General features: G+C 44.9%; 1 protein-coding gene across 1 annotated transcript in view; it reads right to left on the bottom strand.

Annotated features, from left to right (window-relative positions):
- The window catches only part of LOC115129141 (AF4/FMR2 family member 2-like), a 358350-nt gene that overhangs the window by 223459 nt on the left and 117551 nt on the right, over window positions 1-17340 (bottom strand). The window contains exon 4 of the mRNA XM_065018489.1: window positions 16068-17042. Within this exon, the coding sequence (XP_064874561.1) occupies window positions 16068-17042 (975 nt within the window). The remainder of the gene's footprint in view (window positions 1-16067; window positions 17043-17340) is intronic.

Here is a 17340-nt window from a genome sequence, read left to right as displayed (position 1 = left end):
GTATATATCAATGATGTTGCTCTTGCTGCGGGAGATTCCCTGATCCACCTCTACGCAGACGACACCATTCTGTATACTTCTGGCCCTTCCTTGGACACTGTGCTGTCTAACCTCCAAACGAGCTTCAATGCCATACAACACTCCTTCCTTGGCCTCCAACTGCTCTTAAACGGTAGTAAAACCAAATGCATGCTTTTCAACCGTTCGCTGCCTGCACCCGCACGCCCGACTAGCATCACCACCCTGGATGGTTCCGACCTAGAATACGTGGACATCTATAAGTACCTAGGTGTCTGGCTAGACTGTAAACTCTCCTTCCAGACTCATATCAAACATCTCCAATCCAAAATCAAATCTAGAATCGGCTTTCTATTTCGCAACAAAGCCTCCTTCACTCATGCCGCCAAACTTACCCTAGTAAAACTGACTATCCAACCGATCCTTGACTTCGGCGATGTCATCTACAAAATGGCTTCCAATACTCTACTCAGGAAACTGGATGCAGTTTATCACAGTGCCATCCGCTTTGTTACTAAATCACCTTATACCACCCACCGCTGCGACCTGTATGCTCTAGTCGGCTGGCCCTCGCTACATATTCGTCGCCAGACCCACTAGCTCCAGGTCATCTCCAAGCCCATGCTAGTTAAAGCTCCGCCTTATCTCAGTTCACTGGTCACGATGGCAACACCCACCCGTAGCACTCGCTCCAGCAGGTGTATCTCACTGATCATCCCTAAAGCCAACACCTCATTTGGCCGCCTTTCCTTCCAGTTCTCTGCTGCCTGTGACTGGAACGAATTGCAAAAATCGTTGAAGTTGGAGACTTTCATCTCCCTCACCAACTTTAAACATCTGCTATCTGAGCAGCTAACCGATCGCTGCAGCTGTACATAGTCCATTGATAAATAGCCCACCCAATTTACCTACCTCATCCCCATACTGTTTTTATTTATTTACTTTTCTGCTCTTTTGCACACCAGTATCTCTACCTGCACATGTTCATCTGATCATTTATCACTCCAGTGTTAATCTGCTAAATTGTAATTATTCTCCTACCTCCTCATGCCTTTTGCACACAATGTATATACTCTTTTTCTTTTTTTTCTACTGTGTTATTGACTTGTTTATTGTTTACTCCATGTGTAACTCTGTGTTGTTGTCTGTTCACACTGCTATGCTTTATCTTGGCCAGGTCGCAGTTGTAAATGAGAACTTTTCTCAACTAGCCTACCTGGTTAAATAAAGGTGAAATAAAAAATAAAATAAAATAAAATCAGGGTTGGTTCACTATGCTGGGCCAAGAAATAACCACACACACACACACACACACACGCACACGCACACATGCACACATACTTACTGTACACACACACACATGCACACACTCACACACATGCGCACACAAACAAATACACACACACCTAACTGCAGAGAAAGTCAGTCTGAACACACATGTAAGAGAAGCGGAATGGATAGGCTTGTCTCAGTAAATGCTGAGGGAGGATCTACCCTTGGTACTAACCAGTCGTAAGACTTCACCCTCACCACACGGAGACCCTCCAAACCCCTGTGTCATTCATCTTTACACACCATGCATATCTATGTGTTATACTCTCCTTCTCTCTCCCTAAAACCAAACCATTTCTCCCAGTCGATAAATAGGGTTTCATCTCCGGTCAGCCCACCTCTGTATTGCATGGAGTTCTAAACTAAATGCCAGATACTCCAAATTCAACTTTGGCTATTCTGTGCTACATTTGCATATCTGGTCATGCTCTGCTTAACATACTCGCAGAATTGCACAGTTGGTATTTTATTACAATCCACCACAGATATTCAGCAACAGCACAGAGCATCTAAAATCAATTAGAATGACTAAAGCCCTACCAGTAGGCCACATTGTGTATTGTAATGCCTGCAGCCATAAAGTGTTTCTTTTTCCAGGCAACAGACATAAACCATGCTTGGATGGTGGAGAGAGGAAAATCCATTAGGAACTCAGTGTTTTCTGTTGCCTTAAATTGACTGAGCCCAGATTTCCAACGGCTTAATGTAATGTTAAATCTCAAATGTGTTCTGTATTTGCCACTTTTTCCTTGATAGCATGCAGGTAATAGTTGCAATATTTGACTGGCTTTGGGATATCATGTCACATCCAATCCATTCCAGTGTTAACGACAATTCATTCAAAGTCCGTAGAATCTATCTATTCAAAAAGGCAAAGAATTCAAGAAAACATCTAATTTCAAAAGACAACCAATCATTCCACACAATGATGAAGAGGGAGGGGAGTAAGTTACAGGTCAGAGGTGAGTGTAGAGGGCTTGATGACCAGAGGTCTTACGATATGTACTGTAAGATAGTTCATGTGGGGTGACCTCTTCCAGCCCTCATGGGGAATGGATGGGCTGGCTCTAGAGAACGTATGTTTATCACGCTCCCCTGAAATGACATCACACTAATTCCACAGTGTAATTGTGTTCTGCTGCCATCATTCCCTATTTATAGGCGCTAAAGCTAACAGAAAACATGTGGCGTGAGTGGGAGAGGAGGAGAGCGGAGGAGGGGAGGGCATTTGATGAGCCCTTAGATCATTGTGTGCATATGGGTGCTTTGCAATGCAGTATTACCTCCGAGCCATGAGGAAGAGATGCAGAAATTCCTCAACCCAACCTGGCAACCTCTTCCGGACCTGGCAACCAAAAACTACCTTTCCACTCCCTCACCGAAGACAATCAACATCCAAATGTATTTGCTACCGTCCATTCTCTGATCTAAAGATACTATACATACTTTTTTGTAGCATATGTATTTCGGTATTTAAATGTGAACCACTGACTCCTTCCCATTCCCTAAGAGTGTGGCCTAATGCTATGATAATCAATTGGATACTGAATGTTGCAATGGTAATGTGACACTTAATCCAATGTCATTTGCCATTTGAAAGCGTCTGAGTTTAGAGGTCCTTATTTAAACTCCTGCTTGTCTTAACCAGGGAGGAGAAAATATGTTCAGACAAGCGAGAAAATAATGAGGATCAGACAGCATGCAAAAAGAGAGACAACAGTTCAGATATATAACAGACAGACAAACATACAGACAGAGAGACAACAGTTCAGATGAATAACAAACATACAGACAGACAGACAGAGAGAGAGAGAGAGAGAGACAGACAAACAGACAGACAGACAGACAGACAGACAGACAGACAGACAGACAGACAGACAGACAGACAGACAGACAGACAGACAGACAGACAGACAGACAGACAGACAGACAGACAGACAGACAGACAGACAGAAACAACAGCTCAGATGAATAACATAGACAGACAGAGAGAGAGAGATACATACTTAATAACTAAGTCATGCTCTCACTTCAAATCATTTTGGCATTTCGAGACGACCAAATCTCAACCAAAATATATTGATCTATGAGTAGGAATTAAGTAGAAATTAAGTAATCCTACGTTGATTTTCAATAAGAAGCAGCAGAAATGTTGCTATTCTAGTGGCAGGACTAATGAAATACATTTTATTTTTTCTTCTCTCGGGTTGACAAGCAGCCAGGGGAAAAAGATTTCTGCTGGGTATTATGCAAATGATCCCAGCTGTTACTTCTAATGGGGAAGCCTCCTAATAACGTCTCTTTTTCCAAGGAGAAGAAGAGAGGATGCATCTTGTCCCTATATAGTTCACTATAAAAGTCATCTGGCCTGTTAATCCAGTCGGCCGTGCGGGCGACACGTCTGAGGAGAGAGAACCTCCTTCTTGATTAAGATCTGTCTGGGGGGGGCATTTTCGTCCCAGGTTCCCGTCCTTCTGGAGGACGAGGCATGCCTGGTGCCCAGGTGGCTCCACAGTGGGAACGGAGCTCATTATCTCTGGAGATATGGCTGAGGAGAAGCCTTCTGAAGACACTGTTCTCAGTCCTGGCCTCGTCTATGAACAGATGCCTAGGGTCTTTTAGAGTGGACTGTGAACAAGTGCTGTTTGGTCTCGAAGAGAGGACTGTCTGTGACCAGCAGGTTCAATCCAGTGTTCATTCTCAGAGCAGAGGACCGTTAAAGACATCCTGCTGTCTAGGAAACTCCCTTCAGGATATCATGACAACTCAACACACTATTGAATGCCGTTGTGAGGCCAGAGTGTGTGCTTGTTTGCAGACTTGTTTTTTCATTTAACAGCTTTCACAGTGCTACTGATCATAGTGCTGGTGCTTGGGTTGCGCATGCAAATTCAGCGCATACAACATTCCATAATAGACATTTATTTGATGTTTCAAATTAAAAGATAATTTGACGTGTGAAATAGTGTTACTTGACAGTTACAATCTTGACATGTAAAGACCGAAACGGCGTCTTGACCTTAGGATAAAGAGGGACTGATCTATTCTCAGTCTCCCTTCAAGAATCATTTAACAGTCGTCTTACTATCATGCTGATGATCTATTTACTTTTCCGATAAGTAAATATAGATTTTCAAATAAAGCTGTTATTGAATTTTAGGTACATAGAGTAATGCATACAGAAAGCCTGGAGGGGTTTTGTACAAATACATTACCGGTCAAAAGATATAGAACACCTACTTACAAGGGTTTTTCTTTATTTGGACCTTTTTCTACATTGTAGAAAAATAGTGAAGACATCAAAACTATGAAATAACACATATGGAATCATGTAGTAACCAAAAACGTGTTAAACATATCAACATATATGTTATATTTCAGATTCTTCAAATAGCCTCCCTTTGTCTTGATTACAGCTTTGCACACTCTTGACATTCTCTCAACCAGCTTCATGAGGTAGTCACCTGGAATAGATATAAATGAACAGGTGTGCCTTCTTAAAGTCAATTTGTGGAAGTTCTTTCCTTCTTAAAACCTCTCTGGGATTGTTCGGGACGCCAGTGTCCCACCTCGCCAACAGCCAGTGAAATTGCAGGGCGCCAAATGCAAAACAACAGAAATCTCACAATTAAAATTCCTCAACCATACAAGTATTTTACACCATTTTAAAGATACACTTCTCTTTAATCCAACCACAGTGTCCCATTTCAAAAAGGCTTTTCGGCAAAAGCAGAACATATCATTATGTTAGCAACTAGTCACAGAAAGCATTCAGCCATTTTCCAACCAAAGAAAGGTGTCACAAAAAGCAGAAATATAGACAAAGTTAATCACTAACCTTTGACGATCTTCATCAGATGACACTCCCAGGACTCAATGTTATACAATACATGTATGTTTTGTTCGATCAAGTTCATATTTATATCCAAAAACCTCAGTTTACATTGGCGCCCTGTTCAGAAATGCTTCCAAAAAATCTGGTTAAATTGTAGAGAGCAACATCAAATAACATAAATACTCATCATAAACTTTGATGAAAGACACATGTTTTACATAGAATTAAAGATAAACCTGTTCTTAATGAAACCGCTGTGTCCGATTTAAAAAAAGCTTTACAGCAAAAGCACGATATTCAATAATCTGAGAACAGCGTTCAGCCACAAAAACAAGACATACAGTTACACCCCAAATTGTGGAGTCAACAAAAGTCATAAATAGCATTATAAATCTTCACTTACCTTTGCGGATCTTCGTCGGAATGCACTCCCAGGACTCCCACTTCCACAACAAATGTTTGTTTTGTTCGATTACGTCCATATTTATGTCCAAATACCTCCGTATTATTCACCCGTTTAGTTCACTATTCATTCCAAAGGCACAATGCGCGAGCGCAAAATCCAGATGGAAAGTCAAAAAAGTTCCATTACAGTTGGTAGAAACATGTCAAACGATGTATACAATCAATCCTAAGGGTCTTTTTATAATAAATCTTCAATAATATTCCAACCGGACAATAGCGTATTCATTGCAGAGGGAAAAGAAGGCACGGCGCGCCCGCGTGACCGAGCAGTAAACAACTGATTGGCCTCAGCCTAGTCCACTCTTATTCGACACCCTTCCACAATAGAAGCCTCAAACAACTTTCTAAAGACTGTTGACATCTGCTGGAAGCCTTGGGAAGTGCAATCTGGCCCCATAGACACAGCATATTGGATAGGCAATCACTTAAATGAAACAACAAACCTCAGATTTCCTTTTTGACCAAGAAGGAGAGTGATGGAGTGCTGCATCAGATGACCTGGTCCCCACAATCACCCGACCTCAACCCAATTGAGGTGGTTTGGGATGACTGGGACCGCAGAGTGAAGGAAAAGCAGGCAACAAGTGCTCAGCATATGTGGGAACCCCTTCAAGACTATTGAAAAAGCATTTCAGGTGAAGCCAAGCGTGTGCAAAGCTCTCATCAAGGTAAAGGGTGGCTATTTGATCAAGGTAAAGGGTGGCTATTTGAAGAATCTGAAATATAACATATATTTTGATTTGTTTAACACTTCTTTTGGTTACTACACGATTCCATATGTGTTATTTCATACTTTTCATGTCTCACTATTATTCTACAATGTTCAAAATAATACAAATAAAGAAAAACCCTTGATTGAGTAGGTGTGTCCAAACTTTGACCGGTAGTAGATAGTATGTAAAAATGAACACACAAATCAGATATAGATTATTTGAAAGCATGGCACATTCAGACACTAAGCTGTGAACAAAGTCTGAAGAAGAAGAAGAAGAATATAGAGCACATACAGTGTATGGATAAAAAGCACAATAGCCCATTTCAACCTCTAGGTTTCTGTTATCAGATCCATTCTTCCACTGTGATAATCATCTCTGCTTTCCCCTTTCTTTCTCTCCTCCCTGTTTGTGAGGGGTCTGCTGGGACTGAGTTATTGCACATGCTTTATGTTTATTAGCCACATTACCCACTATATCAGTACATTTGCACCAAAGACTCACATTAATGAAGTCAAATGAAATCTGAAGTGATTTTAAACAGAGGCGGATGGGAAGAGCCCATCAAGCATGACTGGGTGAAACGCGGTGGAGTAAGGAACCAGGAAGTGTCTGTGAGCCCTAGTGGGTGACCTAATTCCCACCCACCACTCAGTGCTGTCAATTTCCATTGCTTCTCACCAGGCCCACCTACGGATGCCCTAGGCTTCCCATAAATTATATAAATGATTATATGTAAATATGTTTTTTAACATCTTCTCTGATCCAGGTGCCTTTCTGTTCTCATTTGTCACATTAGAGAGTCATTAGCATGAAGCTTACAGGCATTATAATATACCACAACGGAGGCTGATCTGCCATGTCTGGATGAAGGCTGTTATGTTGTGGATTCTGGTCAGTTCAAGATCAGGTGGAAGGGGCTATATCAATGGTTGAGTAGAGTTTAGAGTAGTTATAATCTGATCTAAGATCAGCCTGGTATTGAGATACATAACAGTGAAACCCTGTTGCCCCAAACTAAATATAATGGATCTGTAAACAGTATAGATCAAGGGAGAGGACAGCTGGCATCTATCACTCCTGGAGGCTCACTGGGCCCTCTTCTCTCCTCACTCAACAGCCCCTTAATCCCAGTTTCTCCAAACACTTCGCCCACAGCCTCTCTCTCCCTCTCTGTTTTCCTCTGCCAACCAGCTGACTGTGTGGTGACAAATACCTCCTTGCCATCTCCAATTACACTGTCATGTAAGGATGATGTCCTACTCTGGTTCACTCAACAAAGCATAAGCACCAAGTAAACACCTCTTCCATGACACAGAAAAATAAACATTTACCCTTTCACAAAACCCCAACTTCAAAGCCAAATCCAAGAAAAAAAAGTTTGTGGGCATGGTGTGTATTTTATGATTGAAATGTTCAAGTAAAAAGCAATGTGGGCATAAAGGCAAGTTCTGCAAGTGTATTTGGTTGAGGGGGAAAACAGTGCTCCAAGTAAATGTTGATGACATCCAAAATGCTCTTGTACTAGGTTCATTATCATCCATTCAAATGACTGAATATGGAGCTAAAATAACATAGAATGTATTGCTCTAGTCACAGCCTGGCTAGGCATTTTATTTGACCTACCTAAACCCTGTATTGAGTGAGCTGACCAATATATGTGTTGACAGTCTAAGGAGGGGACACTAGAGTGTATCTGGACAGTTTCCTGTGTAGCGAGACAAATGACTCCAGGCAAGGGTGACTCCAGGCAGGATGACTCCAGGCAGGGTGACTCCAGGTAGGGTGACTCAAGGCTCAAGGTGATGGTAAAGGCTTGGTTCGGGGGAAACTCACTTTAACTTCATCCCCCCTTCTCTCTCTCCTTCTCTCTCTGTGAGTCTTGGCATCACTGCATAATCAAATGTTCCTGTTACTGACTTCCTGTCTGTCCAGTGTGTAGGCGAGCGAGCGAGGGAGGGAGAGGGTGAGGGAGACTGCTTCCACAGAACAGAAGATAAAGATTTCTGCCTCATGATACCCGGGGCTGGTCAGCGTGGGACATACTGTCTGTCTGAGAAAAGGACTCATCCAGTTACTGTTCCAGTCTTTCCATAACACAAGGCTGTCCCCAAAACACAGGCCTTAAAATACTGCCTCTGAAACATACCATTATTATTCAAAAATGTGATTTCAATAATATCTCAATACCATTTTTGTGGTCTCCATTTTTGCTCTGATGAGAGAATCCCTACCAGGCTGCAATGTGACTTATTACTGCTCTCTAAAAGCAAATCAGGGCTGTTATCATGTGCAGGCAGGGTGGGAGAGGAAACATGGCTAAACTGAGGACAGATCTGCTCTGGGCTCAGGTATGGGAGAGGATACATGGCTAAACTGAGGACAGATCTGCTCTGGGCTCAGGTATGGGAGAGGATAAATGGCTAAACTGAGGACAGATCTGCTCTGGGCTCAGGTATGGGAGAGGATAAATGGCTAAACTGAGGACAGATCTGCTCTGGGCTCAGGTATGGGAGAGAATAAATGGCTAAACTGAGGACAGATCTGCTCTGGGCTCAGGTATGGGAGAGGAAACATGGCTAAACTGAGGACAGATCTGCTCTGGGCTCAGGTATGGGAGAGGATAAATGGCTAAACTGAGGACAGATCTGCTCTGGGCTCAGGTATGGGAGAGGATAAATGGCTAAACTGAGGACAGATCTGCTCTGGGCTCAGGTATGGGAGAGGAAACATGGCTAAACTGAGGACAGATCTGCTCTGGGCTCAGGTATGGGAGAAATGGCTAAACTGAAACATGGCTAAACTGAGGACAGATCTGCTCTGGGCTCAGGTATGGGAGAGGATAAATGGCTAAACTGAGGACAGATCTGCTCTGGGCTCAGGTATGGGAGAGGATAAATGGCTAAACTGAGGACAGATCTGCTCTGGGCTCAGGTATGGGAGAGGAAACATGGCTAAACTGAGGACAGATCTGCTCTGGGCTCAGGTATGGGAGAGGATAAATGGCTAAACTGAGGACAGATCTGCTCTGGGCTCAGGTATGGGAGAGGAAACATGGCTAAACTGAGGACAGATTTGCTCCTTTGTGAATACTCTCCAATTATCAGTGTAATGAGAGTGAATCCCTGTCCCCACATGTAGCATACTGGATGAGACAAATGAAGGGCCCAAACACAGGGCCAGGGCCATGCAGTACACACACTGTCTCGCACAGGGCCATGCAGTACACACACTGTCTCGCACAGGGCCATGCAGTACACACACTGTCTCTCACAGGGCCATGCAGTACACACACTGTCTCTCACAGGGCCATACAGTACACACACTGTCTCTCACAGGGCCATGCAGTACACACACTGTCTCTCACAGGGCCATGCAGTACACACACTGTCTCTCACAGGGCCATGCAGTACACACACTGTCTCACACACTGTCTCTCACAGGGCCATGCAGTACACACACTGTCTCTCACAGGGCCATGCAGTACACACACTGTCTCTCGCAGGGCCATTCAGCACACACACTGTCTCTCACAGGGCCATGCAATACACACACTGTTTCACACACGGTCTCTCACAGGGCCATGTAGTACACACACTGTCTCTCACAGGGCCATGCAGTACACACACTGTCTCTCACAGGGCCATGCAGTACACACACTGTCTCTCACAGGGCCATGTAGTATACACACTGTCTCTCACAGGGCCATGCAGTACACACACTGTCTCTCACAGGGCCATGTAGTATACACACTGTCTCACACACTGTCTCTCACAGGGCCATGTAGTACAAACACTGTCTCACACACTGTCTCTCATAGGGCCATTCAGCACACATACCGTCTCTCACAGGGCCATGTAGTATACACACTGTCTCACACACTGTCTCACACACTGTCTCTCACAGGGCCATGCAGTACACACACTGTCTCTCACAGGGCCATGTAGTACACACACTGTCTCACACTGTCTCTCATAGGGCCATTCAGCACACATACCGTCTCTCACAGGGCCATGTAGTATACACACTGTCTCACACACTGTCTCTCACAGGGCCATGCATTACACACACTGTCTCACACACTGTATCTCACAGGGCCATGTAGTATACACACTGTCTCACACACTGTCTCTCACAGGGCCATGTAGTACACACACTGTCTCACACACTGTCTCTCATAGGGCCATTCAGCACACATACCGTCTCTCACAGGGCCATGTAGTATACACACTGTCTCACACACTGTCTCACACACTGTCTCACACACTGTCTCTCACAGGGCCATGCATTACACACACTGTCTCACACACTGTCTCTCACAGGGCCATGCAGTACACACACTGTATCTCACAGGGCCATGTAGTATACACACTGTCTCACACACTGTCTCTCACAGGGCCATGTAGTATACACACTGTCTCACACACTGTCTCACACACTGTCTCTCACACTGTCTCTCACAGGGCCATGCAGTACACACACTGTATCTCACAGGGCCATGTAGTATACACACTGTCTCACACACTGTCTCTCACAGGGCCATGTAGTACACACACTGTCTCACACACTGTCTCTCATAGGGCCATTCAGCACACATACCGTCTCTCACAGGGCCATGCATTACACACACTGTCTCACACACTGTATCTCACAGTACACTCTCACTCACACACTCAGTCTATCTGATGAGTCTGATGGGTGGCTGGCTGACAGAAGGAGTCTGGAGTCTGATGGGTGGCTGGCTGACAGACAGGAGTCTGGACTCTGATGGGTGGCTGGCTGACAGAAGGAGTCTGGAGTCTGATGGGTAGCTGGCTGACAGACAGGAGTGGGTGGCTGGCTGACAGACAGGAGTCTGGAGTCTGATGGGTGGCTGGCTGACTCCTCCTCTGATTCACAGCCCCTACAAACTGATAGTCATTACATCATGATGCTCTAAACTAGACCACCAGCAACTTGTTACACATTACAGGTCTATACAATTTGCCTCTTCTTCTTCACTATCATCAATGCAAACAATTCAGACTTTTCAACGTGCAAGTCCACTCAGGTAAGCTGAATATTCAAGCCTCAAGCCTTATACCACCATAAATATTGAATGTCTCATGGGCTTTGAGAAAAAAAGAATAACAAATCCTCACTGCATAATTTTTAAAAATTAGTCTCTATCTCTTCCATAACCATCAAGAGGAGCACCTCCTTAACCTCTCATTGTCTCCTCAAATCTTCTGCTTAGCGGGGCTAGCAATAAGGTTATTCAATCTATAAAGCCTTTGTAATGCCTGGTGCAATAACTGTTTTTTAGGAGGGATCAATAGGTGTTATCTGCTTGTCAATGTTTCATACTCCTCTATGACACAGAGGCTGGCCAGGTCCTTTCTGACTTTGCAGTGAATGCAGCTAATCCACTAATCAATGGCCTCAGTGATAACAGGATGCTTCCAAAGCCATTTAGCACACCCTTATCACTCTGGGAGTAGACACTCAACCTGTCAAAATAGTTTTTCCAGTAGCAGAGCTGAGGATGAGAGGAACATTTCATGCCCGTGAAGGGGAACAAGTATCCTCTTCCACACCCATTTAATTTAAAAGGGGGATGAACAGTGATATCTCTCTTCTCTTTTCAGAGGGTTGGGCTTGTAAAGGGAGAAGAGGAGGTTGTTAGATGGAGGAGCTGGAGGATAAGATCATGTAATTAAGCTTTAAAACAACAACAACGGGTTGTGTAGTGTTAGGGATGGGCTCTAGCACACGGCCATGAGCAGTGAGTAATTACCAAGAGTATGCATATTTCCACATACACTAAAACACAGGCTATCCAGGTGGGACCTTGAAAACATCAGAAAGAACGCAGCCTGGGAGGATTTGACAGAATTGAGTTATTCTACGCCCTGTTGAGAAAAATGGATAAATAAACCTCCGAATAATAAGTAGCCAAAACAACAGCCAAACAGGAAGCTCAACAGAATCTACTCCTTTTAACAAACCAAAGCCAAGGAAAATCAAATCAATGTCCTTGAAGATGTTTTCTCTTCTCATGAGAGGTATTTAAAAGGAAGCTCCTCTTCTCTCTCTCTCTCTCTCTCTCTCGCTCTCTCTCTCTCTCTCTCTCTCCCTCTCTCTCTACCCCCTTCCCATGCTATTTCAGTCTGCCTGTCTCGCTCTGACTAACTCTGCGTGTCTCTCAATTTCAGTCACTCTCTCTCGCTCCCTTTTTATCTCCATCTTTCTCTTCCTCCCCGTCGCTTACCCAGTGACTCATCTGTCAGTGAGCGAGTGGAGATGGCGCTCATCTCTACCCCTCCGCCCCCCGTCTTCTCTCCCCAGCTGGGCCCCGCTCTGCTCTACAGGGGGTCTCTCTCATCCCCTCCCAACCCTGTTTCCCTACCCGCTCCAATAACAACACCCATCTCCATTTTCCTCTGAGCTGGCTGCATCCAGGACACGATGAGGAGCTCTACAAATCCCCCAGGTCTTCAGCCCGGCTATATGGTTAACTGTACGGTGTAACTGCGCCATATGGTTTCAAGATTCAAGATACTGCAGTTTGGAGCGGGGAATGGCCTTAGACTACACTATTAAAAGAAGGGAACATCTGGTTGGCTGCCCATGTATCAACCTGTTAAATCATATATCAGTCTTGTTTATTGTTGCTTATCTACTTATTTCCTGGTTAGCTATATTGGGATATGGTGCATAGATGAGTAAGTCTCACAGAAGACACTGCATTTCAAGCCCTCCCAGCATCCTCCTGTAACAGGAAGCGTACTACAAACACAGTTCTTTGTTGGAGTGTATTGCCTGGCCTCCCACATGTCATAGTCTTTATTTAACTAGGCAAGTTAGTTAAGAACAAGTTCTTATTTACAATGACTGCCTACCAGGGAACAGATTTTTACCTTGTCTGTTCGGGGATTCGAGCCAGACACCTTTCATTTAGTGGCCCAACACTCTAACCACTATGCTACCTGCCACCCCTTTATGGTGGCTCAATTAGTGAGGCTGGCCACAGATAAGATCTGGGGAAGGATCGAGGCCAGAGGCTATAGGAGATTGACTGGTAAAGAGTTGGAACAGGAGAAATGAAGTCCAATTTCACAAAGAACAGCATGTGCAAAACATCATTATTCAAATACTTTGAAAAACATGAATTTGGTTGAAATGAATGACCTAATTGAATAATTGAGGTAAATTCATCCTAATGTCTGGTGAGCAGAGTGGGTGAGGTCAATCTTAGTTCTGAGGCTCCATGAAGACCTTCATTCTTCCAGCCTTAGTCTTAGCCATGGCCTCCTCTGTCAACATCTTTGAGGATCTATAATATACCGCCAGGTGCCCCAATGTATACTAAATTAGCACCCGCTCTCACTTTGGACTGTCTGGGCTTATAATGGTAAGGGACAAATTGTGTTTGAATATTTAACATTGGATCACTCCCACGTAGCTATTTTCTTCCCAAGTGCTGTTCTAAATGGAGAGGAGAGAGAGTGTGCTTCCTGGCTAATTATGTTCAGGATTAAATGGAGTGGATTCCAATCAGGTGGAAAGAGTTTTCTGAAATAATGAGTGAGTGAGAACACATTAGGATGGCTATCATGTTAACCTGCAAAGCTTCTATTTTGTCTGGTTCAAAAATATCCTCCAGCACGCAACTGTCTGAGAGCAGATACAAATGCCCCCGGCACTAAAATTAACATCTCTTGCCTCCCAACATTAGTACAAGATAAACAGTTGAGGCTAAAGCCGTCACAACAATAGACTTTCAGCCCTGCTTGTGTTGCTAACACACAAATGGAGTGACATGACAAGCCATCAGATCGCAACTGACTTCAGACTAAAATGGTCCGACTGTGTCAAGCTAAGAGGCTACAAGGAGGGATAAATGTATTGTTGATGCTAATCAAACAAGACTCTGCCTTAACCTCCAGCAATTACAAACAAGTGTTACTTTACAGTGTCCAGAACTGTTCCGAAATAATAACCATTCAGCATCTGTCCTAAACTGTTCTGAAATAATAACCATTCATCATCTGTCCTAAACTGTTCTGAAATAATAACCATTCATCATCTGTCCTAAACTGTTCTGAAATAATAACCTTTCATCATCTGTCCTAAACTGTTCTGAAATAATAACCAGTCATTATCTGCCCTTAACTGTTCCAAAATAATAACCAGTCATTATTTGTCCTGAATTGTTCTGAAGTAATAACCATTCATCATCTGTCCTAAACTGTTCCAAAATAATAACCAGTCATTATCTGTCCTTAACTGTTCCAAAATAATAACCAGTCATTATCTGTCCTTAACTGTTCTGAAGTAATAACCATTCAACATCTGTCCTTAACTGTTCCAAAATAATAACCAGTCATTATCTGTCCTGAACTGCATTCATCATATGCTGCTTGTATACATGACAGGCCAAATAACTACAATATTGTGGGAGGGAACAAGCCAAATACCTACAATATTGTGGGAGGGAACAAGCCAAATACCTACAATATTGTGGGAGGGAACAAGCCAAATACCTACAATATTGTGGGAGGGAACAAGCCAAATACCTACAATATTGTGGGAGGGAACAAGCCAAATACCTACAATATTGTGGGAGGGAACAAGCCAAATACCTACAATATTGTGGGAGGGAACAAGCCAAATACCTACAATATTGTGGGAGGGAACAAGCCAAATACCTACAATATTGTGGGATGGAACAAGCCAAATACCTACAATACTGTGGAAGGAAACAAGCCAAATACCTACAATACTGTGGAAGGAAACAAGCTAAATAACTACAATATTGTGGGAGGAAACAAGCCAAATACCTACAATACTGTGGAAGGAAACAAGCCAAATACCTACAATACTGTGGAAGGAAACAAGTCAAATACCTACAATACTGGGGAAGGAAACAAGCCAAATAACTACAATATTGTGGGAGGAAACAAGCCAAATACCTACAATATTGTGGAAGGAAACAAGCCAAATACCTACAATATTGTGGAAGGAAACAAGCCAAATACCTACAATATTGTGGGAGGGAACAAGCCAAATACCTACAATATTGTGGGAGGGAACAAGCCAAATACCTACAATATTGTGGGAGGGAACAAGCCAAATACCTACAATATTGTGGGAGGGAACAAGCCAAATACCTACAATATTGTGGGAGGGAACAAGCCAAAATCTGTAGGCTAAAACAAACAAAAAAACAATTACTTTAAGATGTCAGAACTGGTTACATGAATAAGTGAAACAAGCCCATGTGAACTAAAATGGCTATTAATCAGGAGTGATTTACTTTCGGAGATGAATATTTCATAGTGAGGGATTGTGTGTGCGTGGGTGTGTGTGTGTGTGTGTGTCTGTGTATGCGTGTGTGTGTGTGTAAAAGGAGGGAAGGCCCCTTAACCCTGTGGCCCCTCAGCTGGCTGGGTTCAGGAGCAGGAGCCTTGCCCGCCAGAGGAGGAAAAATCAACGGCTGATTATTAATGAGGCCTCTCCACTATGTCAAGCTCAGTCTCTGCCAGGACTCAATGAAAAACAGAGGGAAAGTCACAGACCAATCTTATCTGGCTGAACCTGTTTCCCCTTCCTACTGCCAGGCGATCTAACACAAAACAAATGGCCTTTCCCCAGCACTTAATATCGGTCTCCAAGCCTGTGTGTGCGTACTGTAGTGTCATGGGAATCATGCAGGTCCCTACCTCCCCAGTCTGTGTCAGGGTCAGCTTGGGCAGCTTGCTCTTGGAGCTGGTGATGGTGCTGCCAAAAGCTGGGTTGCTGTAGCCCACGTCCACCACCTCCAGAGGAGGCTTGAGCTCCGGGGAGTCCAGGGGCATCTGGTCCTGGCCGTCCATGGGCCGCACGTAGGCCGTAGGCTTCTGCTGCTGCACGGCGCTGGGCTTGACGTGCAGACCCTGCGGGAAGGTGGGCGTGGAGAGGCCACTGGGCAGCAGGGAGGTAGAGGCCACTGGGGAACTGGCCCCGTGGGAGCCCGGCTCCTGCTCCAGGGGAGACTTAACATGAGTGTTGCTGTCCTTGTAGCTGCCATGCTCGGCCGATGATGGGGCCTTAGGGGCCTGCTGCTGCCCGCCCCCGTGCCTCCTGGAGAGAGTGGAGGTGGAGGAGGAGGAGGGGCTGCTGCTGGAGTCTCCCCTGTGGTCCACTACCTCGCCCTGTGAGATGAGCAGCTCCTCGTGTCTTTGGGGCTGCTGCTGCTCATGGGTGAAGGAGTGTTTCCCCCTGCTGCAGGATGGGCCCCCCACCCCCTGGACTCCCAGGCCCCCCACCCCATGGACCCCCTGGCCCCCAACCCCCTGACCTCCCACCCCCTGGGTGCTGCAGTGGGCTCCCCGGGACCAGTCGGAGGACCAGGACTTCTTGGAGCTCTGATGGCCGTGCAGCAGGCTGGAGCTGGTCAGAGAAGAAGAGGAGGGAGGAGGGGGCATGGAGGTTGTATGGTTCCCTGTGCCCACCCTGTTGCTCCCCCTCTGGCCTCCCTTGGTTAAGAAGCTGGGCTGGTCTTGCTTCTCCATGGGGCCAGGGGTCTGGGGAACAAAGTTCTTGGGGATGCCCACCAGGTGGCTCTGGTTGGAGTGGCTGGTCAGGAGCTCCTTCATCTCATCGTAGTTCCCCAGAGTGTTCTGCACCCGGTTGGCCAGGGCGTCACCTTTGTTTGTCTACAGAGACAGAGAGAGTGATAGAGGAGAGACGGTGAGATGTATAGTTAGTTACAGCCTCTAGTCCTCTCCCCAAGGTTATCATTCCCCACTACTCTGACAACTGACAGAGAGCAGCAGGTCATCAGAGATACACCTAATTACAGATAGACAGGAACTCTGCAGGCAGTGTGTGTGATAGGAGGTGTGTGTGTGTGTGTGTGTGTGTGTGTGTGTGTGTGTGTGTGTGTGTGTGTGTGTGTGTGTGTGTGTGTGTGTGAATGTGTGCATACATAGAAAAGGGTGAAATCATGCCTTA

Source organism: Oncorhynchus nerka, linkage group LG5 (genome assembly GCF_034236695.1).
Source record: "Oncorhynchus nerka isolate Pitt River linkage group LG5, Oner_Uvic_2.0, whole genome shotgun sequence".
NCBI classification, from domain to species: Eukaryota; Metazoa; Chordata; class Actinopteri; order Salmoniformes; family Salmonidae; genus Oncorhynchus; species Oncorhynchus nerka.
Note: the sequence above shows the minus strand (reverse complement) of the source record. Positions and strands in the feature narration are given on the sequence as shown.